We start from the raw sequence: 17,258 nt of genomic DNA on the forward strand, positions 1-17,258 counted from the left end.
AAAAGTCGATGGATAGACTCTCAGAGAGGGTGACCACATTTTCATGGTATATTGGGGTTGTTTCTCACCACTCCACCTCTCAGTTACTATCCGAGCTGCTCCTGCGCTCAGCAACTCACGGCCAAGTTCCTCTATCCTGTGCCACTGATATTTCATTGCAACCTCTGACAGATAACGAGCCATGCATTCTCAAGCCCCCTCCATACCGCCACCACCTCCCATCCCAATTGCCGTCCTGGGGGTATCATGTCGTCTGCCGGGCGAGGTGCGGACCCCAGCTGAGTTCTGGCGATTTTGCTGCCAGGCCCGCAGCGCCTGGTCGCCCATTTCCCCAGCATCCCGATTTGACCCTGGGGCGTATTACCATCCCAACCCAGACCGAGCGGGCACGACGCATGCGCAGGGGGGTCACTTCCTGTCGGAGGATCTCGCGCGCTTCGACGCCTCTTTCTTTGGGATGACCGAGGAAGAGGCCATGGCAACCGACCCTCAGCAGCGGCTGATGCTGGAGTGCGCGTACGAAGGATTGGAGAATGCCAATCTCGTACGTAGGCTGTACTCCTCGAGGCTGGGGGATGGGGAGCGCGTCGGGGTGTTCGCCGCCGGGTCCGCGAGTGACTATGAGCTGCACAGCTTCCGCGACCTACAGAGTACGACCAGCTTTCAAGTTAGCGGGTGCGCGGCTTCGTTCCTGTCGAATCGCATCTCGCATTTCTTTAACTTCACGGGGCCCAGTGTGACGATCGACACCGCATGCTCGTCGAGCTTGTCCGCCTTGCATTTGGCCTGTCAGAGCCTGCGCAGCGGGGAGTGTACCCATGCGCTTGTTGGGGGCTGCCACTTGAATCTGACGCCGGACTCCTTCATCTCCTTCTCGCTCTCACGGTATGTCCATCGTGGAACTTCATTCCTAGTCTCATATGCTTCATCGAGCTAGCCGCGCAGAGGCGTCTTTTCTAACACCGAGAACCTTAAGGCTTTTCTCGGACTCTGGCCGGTGCTATCCGTTTGACTCCAGAGGTGAATCCGGATACGGACGAGGTGAAGGGGCTGGGTGTGTAGTGCTGAAGCGCCTCGACGACGCCATCCGTGATGGCGACCCCATTCGAGCCGTGGTGATGAACACGGGCATGAACCAAGACGGCCACACCCAGGGGGTCGGTGTGCCCAACAGCGCGGCCCAGCGCACCCTCATGGAAGACCTCTATCGAGCAGCTCGGATTAATCCACTGGAGGTGGGCTATGTGGAAGCGCATGGCACCGGAACCCGGGTCGGAGACCCCTTGGAGGCACGCGCCTTGTACGAGTTCTTCGGCCGCGGACGCACGGAACCGCTGTGGATCGGGTCGATCAAATCGAATTTCGGCCATGCGGAAGGGGCGAGCGGAGTGATCTCCTTGATCAAGACGGTCTTGATGTTGGAGAAGGACTTCATCCTGCCCAATTGTGATTTCCAAACCGCGCGGTCAGATATCCCACTGGAAGAATGGAATCTACAGGTATAATACTTCTATCAACCTCACTCCGTGCCATGTGAGATGAGTGTGGTGTACATATCAGGACATGCAGCTAACAGTGGTCTCTTTTCTGTTGCAGGTGCCGACAAGGTTGGTGGCATGGCCTGAGGGGAAGCCCTACGCCAGCGTCAATAACTTCGGACTCGGAGGAACCAATGCACATGTGATCCTGACTAAGGCGCCTGCGAGAAACGGAAATTGTTTGTCGATGATCGAATCGCACAACAGCAAGCGACATCCGCAACGAGGACCCCTTCGGTTCTTCACACTTTCTGGCCACGATTCCACGGCCGTCAGTAGGCAGGCTCAAACTCTGGCTCGTTACGTGGAACAGCACCCATTGGCCTATGACAGCCACTTCATGGACAGCGTAGCACACACGCTGTCCAAAAGAAGCTTAAATATGCCGTGGAGATATGCGGTCTCCGCTCGCTCTGCCACTACCCTAGTCAATCGACTCGCAGCAAATACAGTACGACCACGACGCGCTCGTGAACCCCCCGTGATCGGCTTCATATTCACAGGACAGGGGTCGCAATGGCATGCCATGGCTCGCGGATTATCCGAGATATATCCTGTTTTTGAAAAAGCAATAATCGAGGCTGAGGCCCATCTGGCCGCCATGGGCGCCGATTTCTCTTTGACAGGTGTGTCCGCCGGCCCTCATCACTCACGCCTTTCTTCCTAACCCCAACTTATTCTTGTGAAGAGGAACTTTCGAGGGACGAGCAAACCTGCCAGTTTTCGCGCCCATCAATTGGACAGGCCGCCTCCACCGCCATCCAGATAGCTTTGACCAACTTGCTTCGGTCGTGGTCTATCCATCCAACGGCGGTCATTGGCCATTCCAGTGGAGAGATAGCAGCCTCTTATGCCGCTGGGGTCTTCAACCTTCAAGATGCGATAAGTCTAGCGTATTATCGCGGGCTCGCTGCCGAGTCTCTGCGGAATCGGTTCCCAGATGCCAAGGGTGGGATGCTGGTAATCGGAGCAACCCTCGACGAAGTGGAGCGCCTAATTGAGGAAGTGACCCATGGCCGCGTGTCAGTAGCGTGCTTAAACAGCCCCCATAGCATCACCATCGCGGGGTCCATTGAGGGTATTGCCCAGGCCCAGGAGATAGCGACAAAGCGGTCTCTTTTCAACCGCCGACTCGCCGTTGATGTCGGTTACCATTGCTTTCAAATGGAACTCGTCGCTTCCGAGTATGAGCGTCGGATCACCAAAGTCAAGCCCTCGCAGTCCACCACGGCATTTTATTCCTCGACGCGCAGCTGTAGACTTGATGGCTTAGAGTTGCAGTACCAGTACTGGCTCGAAAGCTTTGTCTCGCCGACGAAATTTTCAGACGGGCTCTTTTCGCTGCTAAGTGAGGGCACCTCCCAACCACAGATCAGTTGCCTAATTGAGGTCGGTCCTTCTGCAACTCTTGAGGGGCCGGTCAAGGATATCCTTCAAAGTTTGAGTAACGGCAGCAAGGTCGAGTACTTCCCTACCCTCCGTCGCCGGCACGACGCCGGGGAAATGGTGCACGATCTTGCTGCTTCTTTGTTCTCCCGAGGAGTACCAATCGATGTTTGTGCCGTGAACCACAGAGAGCCTTCGATGGCGAATCTGCCGGACACCCTTCAAGACTTCCCGCCCTACTCCTGGGACCACTCGAAGCGGTTCTGGCGCAAGTCGCGAGTTGCTGAAAACGTTCTCCGACCCCAGGCTCCCCGGCATGACTTGATCGGCCTTCGTCTGGCCGAAGGCAATGACCTGGAGCCGCAGTGGCGCGTCTTGCTGCGCGCCGACGACCACCCTTGGATTCGCCAGCACCGGTTCCAAAATAAAAATCTGTTCCCCTTTGCCGGCTTTGTAGCCATGGCAATCGAAGCCGCCCTCCAAGAGGCTATGCAGCACAGAACTAGCTATGATGATGTATCCTTGGCGGAGATCTCAGTGGGCAAAGGTCTTCTAGTCCCGGATTCCGTTCCTGTGGAGGTCGTCATATCCCTACGTCCCCGCCCGGAGGGATCGACTCAGTCTTCCAGCGCATGGAAAGAGTTCCGGGTCATGTCATGGGCCGAAGAGCGCGGGTGGGAAGAGAATTGTCGCGGTTTGATCTCCGTCCAGTCTACCGTGTCGAATCCAGTCAATGGCGCTCGTCTGTCCGCCGACAGAGCTGGGTTGTTTGCCAGATCCCTTTCGGACATTGGAGATCCTTGCAGGTCGGTAGTCGACAGAGATTACCTATATGAGGAGCTCCGCAGGTGGGGGGTAGATTATGGGACTCTGTTCCGGGGGCTGCATGACTGCACCTCCGGCGGGGGCCGCGGCAAGGCGATGGTTCTGGTTCCAGATGTCGTTGCTGCAATGCCCCATAACCATGCGACAGACACTCAAATTCACCCTGTAACCTTGGATATTATCTTTCAAGTCATCTGGCTCACCTTGGGAGCAGGGACCAATGGGCTTCACGGGGCCTCTCTGCCAACATTCATCAAGAGCATCACCATCCAGCGGCAGGGCAAGACCAAATCCGGGGACAAGCTCGAGATCTTCGGGTCTCGATCTGAGCGGACGTTGGCGAAGCAGGCCAGTGAGCACAATGTCTGGGCTTGCTGTGATGGAAATTCAGCTCCAATCGTGCAGATTGAGGGCTTGGTCATGACTCCGGTTCAGGACAGTGTGCCGTTGCCGGTGACAACCCGCGCGGAACGGGAACTCGTATATGCATTGCGCAATGTCCCTACTCTGGATCTGATGACACAGCAACAATTCAATCGTCATCTCAGGCCAGATGAGCCAGCCAGCATGGCTCAGTCTCAAAAGGCCCGCATTCTTGCTCAGGGTTCTGCTTGGTGTTTGGCCAACATCCGGCCTTTGGTTCCATCTAAGATGCATACCAAAGCCCTCGAAACGCTTTTGCAGCCCCTCGATTTGCAGGAGAAACCGCCAGCGATAGATATGCTTGATAGCCTCGGGCCCTCTGGACTCGTTCTATCCAAGCTTTGTGATAAGATCCCCCAGGCCTTGCAAGGAGAGCTTGACCTTCCCAGTCTGATCGACAAGCACGGCGGTCTTGGTGAGTACACTCTGGATCTTCCCAGCTTGCACCAGGTGTACAAAGCTGCGGCCGAAGCCATTGATATTCTGGCATCCCAGAGTCCGAGTCTTAGTATCCTGGAAGTAGGATCAATCACATGTGGGCCTGCTTCACAAATACTCCAACGACTTGGTGGAGGCCCGACCGGGCGCTCGGCTCGATTCTCCAGTTACGTTAGAGCTATGCCGAGAACCAGCTTGTTCTCGTGGTCTGGACAGAAACTGAAAGACTGGGGCAATCTAGTCGGCCACATGCCAGTGGCCCGTCCTGGAGACGTCCCCCTGCAGGCCAGTCCCACGGTGAACTACGACGTGGTTATTCTGTGCTCCAACCCGAGTTCAGAGCATTGCATCATTCAGAGTCTGACTCAAGCTCGTATGCTGTTGAAACCTAGTGGCAAACTCATGATTGTGGAGGAGACCATGGCTCATCTTCTGTCACCCCCATTGTACCTTCTCTCGATATCGGGTGACAAGAAGCATATTTCTCCACCAAAGTCCTCCGATGAATGGCGTGGTGTGCTCCAAGACTCCGGCTTCTCCGGAGTTGACTTGGCTTACAACCCTGCTGAATTATCTAGCGCGGAGTCCGCAACAATCATTCTCTCCACGGCAATTGACAGCTCGAAAGGTCTTGCCGGTCGAAGTGTGACAATTGTGGTTCCGCCTAATCTCCAATGGTTCCCATTGTCCGATCTGGTCACCATGGTCGAGAGCATGACTGGACGCGCCCCCCGAATCCAGACAGTATCGGATGACACTCCCATCGAAGATCTCTGCATTTTCCTGGGCGCAGTAGAATCCCCGCTTCTATCCCAGCTCACGCCACACTTGTACAAATGCCTTCATAGAGTACTCACCTCCTCTCGCGCACTACTCTGGGTTTTGCAACGCAGCGACAATGACGCAGCCGGCTCCATGGCCACTGGACTTGCGAGAACGATCCGCTCAGAAAGCGGGTCGTGCGTGATCACACTCGACACCGACTTTAGCTCCAACACCCCGGCAGGCGATGTGATTGATCCCATTACTCGGGTCATGCAGAAGGCTTTTGTGCAGGACACGGTGGACGGGATGGATCAGGAATACGTCTACCGGGACGGGGTGATTACTGTCCCTCGCATCTATCCCGACGAGGCAATGAACCGCGAGATTTATCGTAATGAGAACGAGACGCGTATCACGGGACAGTCTTTCCACCAGCATGATCGACCGCTAAAACTGGCAATAGAGGAGTTCGGCGATCTGTCTAGCCTTCATTTCCAGGACGACCTCTCGCTGGATGACCCGCTTGGCCAAGACGACGTCGAGATCGAGGTGCATTTTGTGGGCCTAAACTTCAAGGACGTCATGCATGCCAACAACCAGATCCACGTCCCAGGGGGATTTGGGATTGAGTGCAGCGGCATCGTGGTCGGCATTGGCAGACAGGTCAGCCGCTTTCAAATCGGAGACCGAGTCTGTGCTATCTCCGAGGGCAGTTTTGCGAACCGGGTCCGCTGTCGGGCTTCCAGCGCCTGGTGCATCCCTGACGCCATGACTTTGGATGTGGCTGCCACCATCCCTGTGGTCTTTTGCACCGCTCTCTTCAGTCTGTACCGCGTGGCAAAGCTTACTAAGGGCGAGAGCATCCTTATCCATGCGGGTGCCGGGGGGGTGGGCCAAGCGGCCATTGTTCTCGCCCAGGCCAGGGGAGCGCACGTCTACGCCACGGTTGGAAGCCCGGAGAAGAAAGCCTTCCTAATCGAACGGTACAAGCTCCGAGAGGATGATATCTTCTTCAGTCGCGATGTATCGTTCGCTGAGAGTGTGCGGCTGGCCACCGGCGGACGGGGCGTCGACGTGGTCCTCAACTCACTGGCGGGGGATGCTTTGCGGTCATCTCTCACCTGTCTCGCGCCGTTCGGGAGGTTCATCGAACTCGGCAAGAAAGATATTATGTCGAACTCATATTTGCAACTTGCGCCGTTCGATTTGAACATCTCCTTCACGTCGGTAGACCTGAGCGTTTTCAGTAAGGACCGGCCGGAGCTGCTGCAGAGCGTGTTTGCGGAGGTGTTCGATCTCTTCCAGCAAGGAGTCGTCAAGCCAACATCATTGTCCAGCACCAAGTACGATCTGGCAAACATTGAGTCAGCTTTTCAGATGCTGCAGAGCGGGCGGAGTATGGGCAAGCTTGTTGTTGATCTGGAAAATAAGGACGCCGAAGTGAAGGTAAGCCGACTATCCTTTCCATGCCCACTGACTGGCTCGCGCCTGCTAACAGCTTGTCAATAGGCCGTTACTCGCAACCTCCGGAAAGCAGGCCTTAGCCCTGAGCACACCTACGTAGTTATCGGGGGCTCCGGTGGGCTTGGGCGTAGTATTCTCACGTGGTTCGCCGATCAAGGAGCTCAGTACCTGGTTGCAGTCTACACTCGAGATAGTAGTCTCGAGAAGATGCAGACCCTGGTCACCGAGCTCAGCTCCAGAGGAGTAGTGATCCAGCCTTTCAAGTGCGACATCGGCCATGAAAGTCAGGTAGCGGCTCTCTTTGACCAGGGTATCCGTGACCTGCCGCCCGTCGCGGGCGTTGTTCACAGCGCGATGGTACTCCGGGTATGTTAACCTCGTCATGCTTAATCTGTCCCGATATCAACATGGACGTTTCGAGCATTGCCCCATTCCAGCGCTGACCATCTCCACTAGGACGTCCTCTTCGAAAACATGACATTCGAAGACTACGAAGCCGTCATCCGCCCCAAGGTCCACGGAGTACTCAATCTGCATGCGGCCCTAGAAAAATGCAACGCTCCACTGGAATTCTTCGTCGCTCTATCTTCCGTCGCCGGGATCGTCGGCAACAAAGGCCAAGCCGCGTATTCCGCCGCGAGCACCTTCTTGGATTCTTTCTCGTACCTCCAGACGGCCCGCGGCCGGCCATTCACCAGCATCGACCTCGCACCGGTGTGGGACACGGGGGTCCTCGCCGGCGACGCGCACAAGCGCCAGCAGGTGCAGGCCACCTTCGCGCACAACGGGATCAACCAGGCCGAGTTGGTGCGTCTGCTCGAATGCGCCATCTTCCAAAAGCCCCAAGCCGATGGGAAAGATACCACAGCTCCCCGCCATCACATCCTCACCGGCCTCGCGGTCCCCGCGGACGCGAACGCCAGAAATCAAATGGAATGGCCGAAGGACCCCAAGTTCGCTTTCCTGGTCGCGGGATCATCATCCACCGCCTCAGCTTCATCTACAGAACGTTCGAGGGCGGACCCCACCGTGGACGCAAAGGCTAGCCCCAAATCCTTAACTGAAGTCCTTGCCGCCGTTTCCTCGCGCACCGACGCGCAAGAGGCCATTGAAACCGCCCTTGTCCAGAAGCTGTCCGCCGTCGTGATGTGTCCGGTGGAAGACATCGATCGGGCAAAGTCGATCGCCGTCTGCGGGGTGGACTCGTTGTCCGCGATCGGGATCCGGAAGTGGATTGTGCGGGAGCTGGACGCGCCGCTGAGTCTTTTTGAGATTATGAATAGTCCCTCGGTGCGGGAGTTAGCGGGGCTGTGCTTGGAGAAGGCGAGGTTGAGGTGTTTGGTGGAGTTGGGGGGTGGTTCGAGGTAGACTCTTGGCTTCTACCCTTGAATATGTATCGTGCTTTTATATCTAGAATGTAAATAAGATCTACAGTGTTTGGGCTGGGTGGGAGACCATGCATAAAAACTTCGTGAGCATAAAGAATACTCTAAGTGAGGATTTGGGTAGCGAACTTGTGATGCGAAGATTACTATATATATCCTATACTGGGTTAATCCACCACACTGTTCAAGGGTGTGATGACCATCACTTACTACCTGTTATCCGGCAAGCGATGAGCTTATCTAAGCACGTTTCCGAGAGTTGTTCTCAGCATTCTTGTAGCGCAGCAATGCAGCAGGAACCATCCATCTCCAGAGATCACAATTGTCTAAGGTCCGCTAGAGAAGAGGAACCGCAAAGAAACTTATTCTTCTGTGTTCTTGCATTTGATCATGAGGCTAAGGTATCCAGTCGTTTCAACAAGTCAGCCCGGCTAGCTCAATCGGCAGAGCGTGAGACTCTTAATCTCAAGGTTGCGGGTTCAACCCCCGCGTTGGGCTTTACTTTTTGTTTTGCACATTTTATCCTCTTTTGGCCTGTGGGATTGTGATCGATTTCTGGCCCAACACCGGCAGGCATTCGACTGTTTGGAAGATTCGGCGCGGCACTTCTGAACCAAGCTCCACTGTACATGGACAGCAACATGGTCAGCAACTGTGATATGTACCCTCGGCAGCAGATAACAGCAGATAAGCAGGATGTGTAATTGCGAGGATATAGGGGTATTCTGGCTACCCTGACTGCTAGAGCTTTTGGTGATGGGAAAACTCTTAACGTAATACTACTGTCCCTCGTATGCATGGATTACTACCTACGAATAACTACTGCCGAGCACCTGTTGGAAGTGCATACATCACTGCTACCCAATATCCACCTGCCATGTTTCGGGTAAAACCTAGCGATAAATTTCAGACGGCTAAGTATTCACTATTATTAAACGCACTGCCCCCATCCTGCTTATCGTGGAATTGATTTACGGCCATTGGGTACCGGGCATGTGGTTTGCCAAAGACCCTTAATCCAGGCTAGCCTGACGCCAGAGTGCCAGGTGCCGATGCTAACTGCACCAGGTCGTCAACCCTGTCATGTTTAACACACGACGACTGGAGAGGAGCACCGGCAGTGAGAGCTCGAACCCTCCTCCTTGCCTCGACATGTTCCATGTCGCATTCTGAGGCTGCGAGATGTTGAAGCAACTCGAAGTAGCAAATTAATTGGGCAAAAACAAGGTAAAATAGACACCCCATCACCATACACCCAGTAAAGCGGCATCATCCCCAACCGCCATTCCCTCCCGGGGATTCCACTCAACGAAGTCCATGATCCACCGCCTCGATGTTATTCCCCGCGGGATCCAACACGAAAGCCCCATAGTACGTGGCATGGTAATCCGGCCGCAATCCGGGGGCCCCGTTGTCCGTGCCCCCGGCCTGGATTCCGGCGGCGTGGAACGCGTCCACGGTCGCGTGGTCTACCATACACCATTCATTAGCACACCTCACCCCCCCTTACTTTACCGGCAATGAAGACGCGGGAGGCTATACCGTGACACGTGAATGCAATATGCGCCGCACGCTCGGAGACGGTCTGGGACCCAATGACCCAGAAGTCGGCTTTGCGGTAGCTGCCGATGTCGTCGTGGACCGAACCGAGCCCCACGATGAACTCGCCGAATTGGTAGCGGACCTCGTAGCCCAGTGGCTTGAGGGCGGCCAGGTAGAAGGCCAGGCAGGCCTGGAATTGGGCTTCGGGGACGTAGAGGCTTGTGTGGTCGATTGCCATGATTATGATTGCTGGTCTAGGGGAAGGGCTGAGGTATCGTGCAATAACGGAACGTCGGAGTGAAAAACGATTTGAAAGTGATGATGCGATGTTGGATCAGAGACGCAATTTAAATTAAGGTTGTCTGTCATCTCCGCTCGATCGGTGTTTGCATCAGTGGCGGGGCAATACGAGACGCTGCTTGGCTCCCGGTCCGCGGATGCACATCTCTGGCACATCCACTCTGCATTCGGCGTGGGACAAAGTACCAGGGCAGCACAGGCAGCAGCGACAGGCAACAGCCCTTGCCCATGGTAGCCTAGCTGTTGATGCTGCCTGAGACACATTTCTTGGCAAGAAGGGTTGCTGACGGCTCCAGCAGATTTGTAGCATAGTATGCGCTGCTACTAGTGGTCTGGGATTTCATTTTGAAGAGAGTTCTAATGACACAAATGCAACTATAGACATGCATCATAGCTGATGTACTGCACATGGTCACCATCTCTGGGTGGAGAAGTGAGCATGCTTCACGCAGAGGCAACTGTAGGAATATTTGTGCAGATCGATCGGGTTCAAGTCGTTAGGGCTAACTACATACCCCACCTCCAAATGGAAGCATACCAAGCTTTGTATCCCAATACAACTCAACCATTAAGTACACTAAACAGACACTTCCAATTTCAAGCTGCAAGTCGTCCATCCATTACCAGTATTCTCGGCACATTCATAAACACATCGAAAGTCAATCAACCCGACAAAGACCAAAGCTGCAGTACATCTCGCATACAACCCACCACCCCAAGTCCATCATTCGCTCGCATTTACAGATGCACCTGCCAATGCCCCGTCTCCGCACCGCTCGAATACCCATCCAGCACCTTATTGACCGCATCCACATCCAGCCCCCGAAGCACCTGATACCCGGTAGGCTTGATCTTCCCCTCCGCCACCCAGCCGGCCACCCTATTCCACAAGGGCCCCGCAGTCGCCGGTCTAGCCGTCGACACCCCCATAACATTCACCGTCTCAAAGCCCGCCCCCTTCTTCGTCGACAGCTTGGACTCATCAACCACCTCCCTCGGAATCAGCCTTGCCAGTTTCCCAGTCTTGGAATTCGACAACGCCTCGACCCCGATCCACTGACTCTCAGGCGGATTGATCGTATCCAGCGCATAGAGCAACTCATCGCCGACGATCGCACGCACCTCCGCCGCAATCTCCAGTCCAGACTTCCCCGTCCGATCAACAACATGCGTCGCGCCCAACCGCCTGGCCTCCTCCGTACTCTGAGCCCCAGCCACCACCACAATGCGCCCGATCCGCGCCAGCGCCGCAAGCTGAACCGCAAACCTCCCCGTATTCGACCCCCCACCCAGAACCAGCAACGAGGTACCCGCATAATCAAAGCGCCCCGCCGCCGCCGCCGAGTCCTCGCCCCACCAAGGCGACGGAATCCCCAGCCCCGACGCATCGAACAGCGCCACGGCGGCCGTCACAAGATTCGTGGGGACGGTGGCCAGCTGCGCGTCCGGGAATCCCGCAGGCACCGGGGCCGCGTACCGCTCGTCCAGCAAGGCGTACTCCTGCAGCCCCTGGGTGTCGTTGTTGGACTCGGAGAAGCGGAGGTTGGAGGGGTGGCCGTGCGGGAGGACCAGCGCGGCCTGGCCGACGACGTGGTCGCCCGGCTGGAAGCGGTTGACCCCGGAGCCGAGCTGCGTCACGACGCCGACGACGTCGGCGGCCAGCACGGCCGGCAGGGCGTCTTGGATGAAGAGCCCGTAGTCCCGGGATTTGGCGTCGTGGGGGTTGAGCCCGGCCACGGTGACTTTGATCTGGACTTGGTTGGCGTTGGGGTGGGGGATGGGCCGCGTGGCTTTGGTGAGGGGCTGGCCGATTGCGGTGGCGAGGAGGGCGGTTTGGGTTCCGGTTTGGGTACCGGTTTGGGGTTGCGACATTGTGGTTGTTGGGGTTGGATTTAGGCACTGTGGGATTGTTGAAGGTTGAGGGTGTTGGAGTAGAATTGTGATGCTTAGTTGGATTGCTTGGTTGGATTGATATGCTGCGGGAGTGTCGTGCAATGACTGATTCTTATATATGCTATGTATAGAGCAGTGGCTATGTATAGAACTCTACACTATTCGGAAGCTCGGACTTAATTCCAGCACTTATCTCCAGTCGGACCCCGGATTAGTCGTGATTATCAAGCGCGGGGGCGATGGATAATCGCCACCCCTAAGGGTTAAGCTTCTCAGTAAGCAGGAACATCACGCAATCACGGGGAGAATCAACATGACATTAACCATCCTCTTCGGGGGTAGAAGTTATAACTATTATGTCAGGCAGTCTGTATGGCCATTGGCTGAGATTGGACTGTGCTTGTATTGTATGGTATCGAGATATATCATGTATTTGGTAGATGAGCCGGCCATGTAAACGAGCCGGCCATGTAAACGAGCTGGCCATGTAAACGAGCTGGCCATGTAAGCGAACCGGCCACCCCATCAACCACCACCACATCCAAGAAATTGCGTCTATTCAACTATCAATTTCTCCACCAAAAATGCCACAATTTTTTCATACAGTTGATAAAACAAGAAAGCAGACTATATCTTGCAATTGAGGCTAGCTGAAAAGATTAAATTCCATCAATTCGAAAAGCTGCGTCGGTTTTAGCTGTACCACGTTCAACTCTTCAAGAACGCTTGAAGGGAATCATCAATCATCATTCGCAAAGAGACACGCGCCAATGAACGGCCTAAGTAGCTTCTTGATTCAGGAAGACCATAAGACCTTTGCAAACGCCCAAGTTGTATGGGAAGCAGCCGGTAATATAGGGCCTAAAGATAACCAACTACGCTGCCGGGCACCACCTCGCTGCAGCGCTTGTAGAATTCTTGGACATACACATACGAGGTGTCCTACTAAGAAGGGGCTTCATCCAGGCCTTTGAATGGCTATCTACATATTCGAATTGGTGGCTAATATAAATCAGAATTCTGATGTATGCAGTATGCCAAGCCGGCCGGTGGCCGGTTCGCTTACATGGCCGGCTCGCTTACATGGCCGGCTCGCTTACATGGCCGGTTCGCTTACATGGCCGGCTCGTTTACATGGCCGGCTCGTTTACCAAATACGTTAAAGGGTACGTAAGTTAGCAACCGGATTGTATAGTACATCCAGGACTGCAAAAACAGCCATCACCGATAAAACCATTAACCAACATAGTTCCATTCGCTTCTACTGCCCTACATTCTTATGCAACACAGCAGGCACGCCTTCATTGCAATTCAGCACTCCCACCATAGTAACCAATGTCCACGTGATTGGGGCTGATCCATCCATCCAAGCAGAATGCCCACCTCGACCGTCTAAAAGTTCCCAAACACTGAGACCACAAGATCAAGACATCTTCGAGAAAATCACCCTCAGCAGCTGCCACGTAACTGGTATACAAGTGGACGGCTTCCATTCTCGCCGTAGCGGGGCTTAGGTTTTTTTTTTTTTGGAAACGCTGGGACGGTATGGCTCCTCTCCTCATTTTCTCCGAGCCCTAAACCGACGTGCTGGATTTCGAGCACTGTGGAACTTGAAAAATCCTGCCTCATCCCATTTGGACATATTTACAGCGGATGGAGATAGTGTCACAGTCGAGGCCACCCTCATGGACGTGGGTTGCAACTGGAATGTTTCTAGGAACCGTTTGGAAGCGGTCATCAATTCCCTTTCGAGCCTCGTATGGAAGGGCATCTATGGTCGGCATGGTTGGAGAGAAGAGAGGATGAGATGCTCGTTAGATGGGAGAAGCGGCAAGCTGGGGACGCGGGAGGGGCGGCCCGCGGAGGGCCCACAGCTCAACGTTCGATACCACCACCCACCAAGCCCTACAACCTCACCCGGGCTCCTTCCGCCAACCCTATTCCCACTCAGCGAAACCCCGAATGATACAACTGCTCCTCCCTCCAAGCCCCATAGGTATGCCTCAGTCTCTGCACGCGGTTCCAATCCTCATGAGTCCGCACCGGGTGGAAAACCTCATACACGTCCACAAGGGCCATCGTCCCCCGGCGGTCCAGCCGCGTACCGGACCAGCCTCTCATACCGGTCCAACAAGCCTGTGGGAAAAGGGCCTTGCAGATCCCACTGCGCGACTTCGTTCCCGAATTTCGTGACATCGAGCCACAGCTCCCGCTGGAAGGGGCTGAGCTGATCGGCCCACGCCATGCTTTCGCAGTGGCAGTGGACCTCCACCAGTCGCTGGTCCGTGGAGATGACCACGAAGAGGTCTGCGCGGAAGGGGTTGGGGTCATCTTGGTCGGTGGTGCCGGGGCGGATGACGCTGGTGCATTTTCCCGGTTAGTCTTGTGTTGTGGTAGGGCAATATAATTTGAGGTAGTGATATGTTGTGGCTTCTCCGGGAAGGAAAGCTATCAGGCCCGTTGTGGGAAGTTTGACACTTCGGAGAATAAGGAGATTTCTCCTACCTGGGGAGGGTAGATACCGCAGCGAGGAACTCGCCCCGACTACACTCCATCCAGAGCCAGACGGTTCGGGACCATTTGTCGTTAACCTCGAACCGATACGGAATCCGACGGGAGGCTATGGCAGCGATGATGTGTTTCCGGGCTCTGGCGATCTCCTGCTTGTTGTACGGCTGCGCCATTCCGCGCAGGTGGGGCAGGTCCACGGGTCAGTATAGCTCGGGATGCGCATATCTAAAGTTGGGCGAGCCTTCACTCATAGTGTGATTGCTGATGCCGAGCCTGTCTTCATGGATGGTAATGAGAGGTTCCAATTTGGTGGTTGGGGCTGGGGGATTCGTGCTGGCAGGATCTGAATAACAAGTCGCTGTTTCTGGGATGGGGTAACAATGTTGGCATTGACTGGCACGCTGTAGCTTTATTTGCAGAGGTCATACAGCTATGCTGCTCGATGTATCATGTACAGCCTGCTAGGTGTATCTGGCCATTTTCTCCCGCCATGTGCAAACGAACAGCCCGTTTTTTAGTAGGCCCGCTGCTCCCCTATCAAACGCCACCAGCGTTTGCACATCGAGAGTCAGGAGGACTTTGAGCCAAGTATTCATTGGCCTGAAGATGCCACGTCATCGGTCTACGATTCTGTGAGCACATACCATGGGAGGAAGAAACTACCAGTAAAGTCCAGAAGGTCCTGATGTTTCTTGCCATAAGGTCTGATTCAGAAAGTAATCCCCATAGTTCTCTTCCTAGCCTATTGCGCCAAAAATGCAACGCTCTTTGTAGGGTGCGAATTAAGATTGATTGCCTATGTGCTTTATGAGGAACCGGCTAAGGATCCTCGTCGACGGTCTTCTTGCCCTGGAACATGTTCAAGACGGCTTCCCTAGATTGGAACGATTTGCGCTTGTGTGGCGGAGCCAAGGGGGTTTTCAGGGTCTCGTGTACCAATCGGTGGTGTAGGCTCGCTGGTAGGCTCAGACTCTGGACGTTCTGGAGCTCTGTGTACCTTCTCACGTATGTTCTCCGAGTCTGACGGTGGTGGTGGAATAGTGGTAGAATTCTTGGTAAGGGGGCTTCGGTGATAGGCGTACTTCACGGTTCTTTTCGCTCTGACGCTGCATGTGTTCCAGTCAGGCCGTTATCTTTTGGTCGGCACCCGCCGTTTCTGGCAGATGTGGCGGGGGTGCAATAGAATATGATGACGCCTCTGAGAGGTGTGGAAGATGCTTGGATTCTGACTACCTCAGGAGTCTGGGGTGTGTGGAGTGTGTGGAGTGTGTGGAGTGTGTGGAGTATGTAGGTGTGGTGTGCACTCCGTATTTGTAGATTTGTACCTCGGACGGGGTGGATTTAATACAATCGAATCACGGACGGGGGCAAGGTTTTGCCAAGGGCACGTGGTCCACAAAACGTTGATATGAATGTGAATAATAATGAATAAATTGGTTTGCGGCTTAATCTGAAGGGTTTATTTATCTCAACCTGGCAGTCGAACATCAATCAGTGTGCTTATGGGATCTTCTGGGTCTGAGGGCCGCCCATCACACCAGGTAAGGATGCGGTTACATGGGGCGTATGATTGTTTTGAAATTATTCTTGAAGCGCCTGTTCGAAGCTGCATCGTCCATGTTCGAACTATTGCAGCCATCATGGATATTTTGGGATTGGAGCACCAATCCAATCATCTCTCCGATTGTGAAGAGAAGTACCGACGGTGCTGGGTGCTGGGCGTGCAGGCATCCTGCCCGACCAAGACACGTTCTTCAGCAGCTGCGGGAGGTGGAGAGCAGGCTGTTGGATAACAATAGATGGCGCCAGACACGCTCTCGTCTTCTGTTTAGGGGCTGTCGAAGTGGTTGGAATGGTGGGGTCAGAAAGATCAAAGATTCGCGCAACGCGACGAAGAACATTCTCAAGCTGAGTAATTGGCTCTCGTTGAGATCAGATGGTTCGCAACAAGTTCACTTCATCAGAATAGTGGCGCGACCTCTCCCGAGCAAGCTTCCACTCCGCAACCTCCAAGGGGGTCGCAGCAGGCGGTAGAGGGGCATCGGAGGCTTCCGCGACAGCGCTGGACGCTCTTTTCTATTCCAAATCTTTATTGGACAACGGGGATCTGAGTAACTCTTTGCTAATACGAGGAATGAAGGTAGTTTGTGCTTGATGTCTCCCCTCGACGTGTGGGGTAATGGATTAAGGAATCCCGTGTAGCGGTCGCGGTATTCACCCCCGACATTGGAAACAAGGTCGCGTTCTGAGTGACCAAACGTTCCATCCGGTTGAGAAGCTCCCTCTGTTGCGGCAATTGTCTACGGATATGGCATCTCAAGGGATGGAGCAGAAGCGTCTGCAACATGGGAAGCACCTCGCTGCTCCTTCGCCTGACCCTCCTCAATAAGGTTTAACAGTTCAGCTGAAACAAATGGTCTCATCTGTCTGCAACATTCTCGCTGGAGCTACTGTGACTAGCACTTCCTGCATCCACGGGCAGAGATACTCGCGTGACCATGATACGGAGCTGCACGGTCTTTAGGGTGCCGGGATCATGATTGCAACCATTTTCAACCAAGCCATGATGCTGTCTTCCGTTCTTCAATCACAGCAAGATGCTTCCATACGTAGTAGTGAGCCCGTAGCATAGTGACCAATCGACATTGCCCCGGGGTTCCACTCTTCTTCGCTGAATCTTGCTTCCACGTGCGTGCGACCTGTACCGAGTGTCAGCCAGTTGCTAGATGGCTCAGGGAACAGGAAGCGAGGGGTCTTTAGCTACATTGTCCGCATGATCCAGTCGCAT

General features: G+C 54.6%; 4 protein-coding genes and 1 non-coding gene across 5 annotated transcripts; 3 read left to right on the top strand and 2 right to left on the bottom strand.

Moving 5' to 3' along the window:
• Nucleotides 1-181: 181 nt before the first annotated feature.
• BO72DRAFT_430762 (type I polyketide synthase) lies at nt 182-8,327 on the top strand (the record flags this gene model as incomplete). Its single annotated transcript, XM_040943116.1, has 6 exons — nt 182-885; nt 977-1,499; nt 1,597-2,164; nt 2,227-6,821; nt 6,885-7,205; nt 7,296-8,327. 6 exons carry the CDS (start codon nt 182-184, stop codon nt 8,205-8,207), a joined length of 7,623 nt encoding a protein of 2,540 aa, XP_040800593.1. The 3' UTR covers nt 8,208-8,327.
• Nucleotides 8,328-8,649: 322 nt separating this feature from the next.
• BO72DRAFT_t155 lies at nt 8,650-8,722 on the top strand. Its single transcript has one exon. It is a non-coding gene; the product is annotated as a tRNA-Lys (tRNA).
• Nucleotides 8,723-9,096: 374 nt separating this feature from the next.
• BO72DRAFT_405854 (VOC family protein) lies at nt 9,097-10,004 on the bottom strand (the record flags this gene model as incomplete). The annotated part of the gene is made up of 2 exons (XM_040942300.1): nt 9,097-9,693; nt 9,767-10,004. 2 exons carry the CDS (start codon nt 10,002-10,004, stop codon nt 9,530-9,532), a joined length of 402 nt encoding a protein of 133 aa, XP_040800594.1. The 3' UTR covers nt 9,097-9,529.
• A 668-nt stretch (nt 10,005-10,672) lies between these two features.
• Nucleotides 10,673-12,111, bottom strand: BO72DRAFT_448833 (zinc-binding alcohol dehydrogenase family protein). Its single transcript, XM_040944885.1, has one exon. It carries the CDS (start codon nt 11,936-11,938, stop codon nt 10,805-10,807), a length of 1,134 nt encoding a protein of 377 aa, XP_040800595.1. The 5' UTR covers nt 11,939-12,111; the 3' UTR covers nt 10,673-10,804.
• Nucleotides 12,112-13,025: 914 nt separating this feature from the next.
• BO72DRAFT_459548 (uncharacterized protein) lies at nt 13,026-14,817 on the top strand (the record flags this gene model as incomplete). Its single annotated transcript, XM_040946428.1, has 6 exons — nt 13,026-13,129; nt 13,164-13,429; nt 13,610-13,955; nt 14,033-14,335; nt 14,478-14,669; nt 14,724-14,817. The coding sequence occupies 6 exons, from the start codon at nt 13,026-13,028 to the stop codon at nt 14,815-14,817; spliced, it is 1,305 nt and encodes a 434-aa protein (XP_040800596.1).
• Nucleotides 14,818-17,258: the final 2,441 nt, after the last annotated feature.

The sequence above is a fragment of the Aspergillus fijiensis genome (assembly GCF_003184825.1).
Source record: "Aspergillus fijiensis CBS 313.89 unplaced genomic scaffold BO72scaffold_28, whole genome shotgun sequence".
NCBI lineage: Eukaryota > Fungi > Ascomycota > Eurotiomycetes > Eurotiales > Aspergillaceae > Aspergillus > Aspergillus fijiensis.

Excerpts from the sequence above, each read along its gene's own strand:
- BO72DRAFT_448833 (XM_040944885.1), bottom strand. The coding sequence starts at position 11,938 with ATGTCGCAACCCCAAACCGGTACCCAAACCGGAACCCAAACCGCCCTC.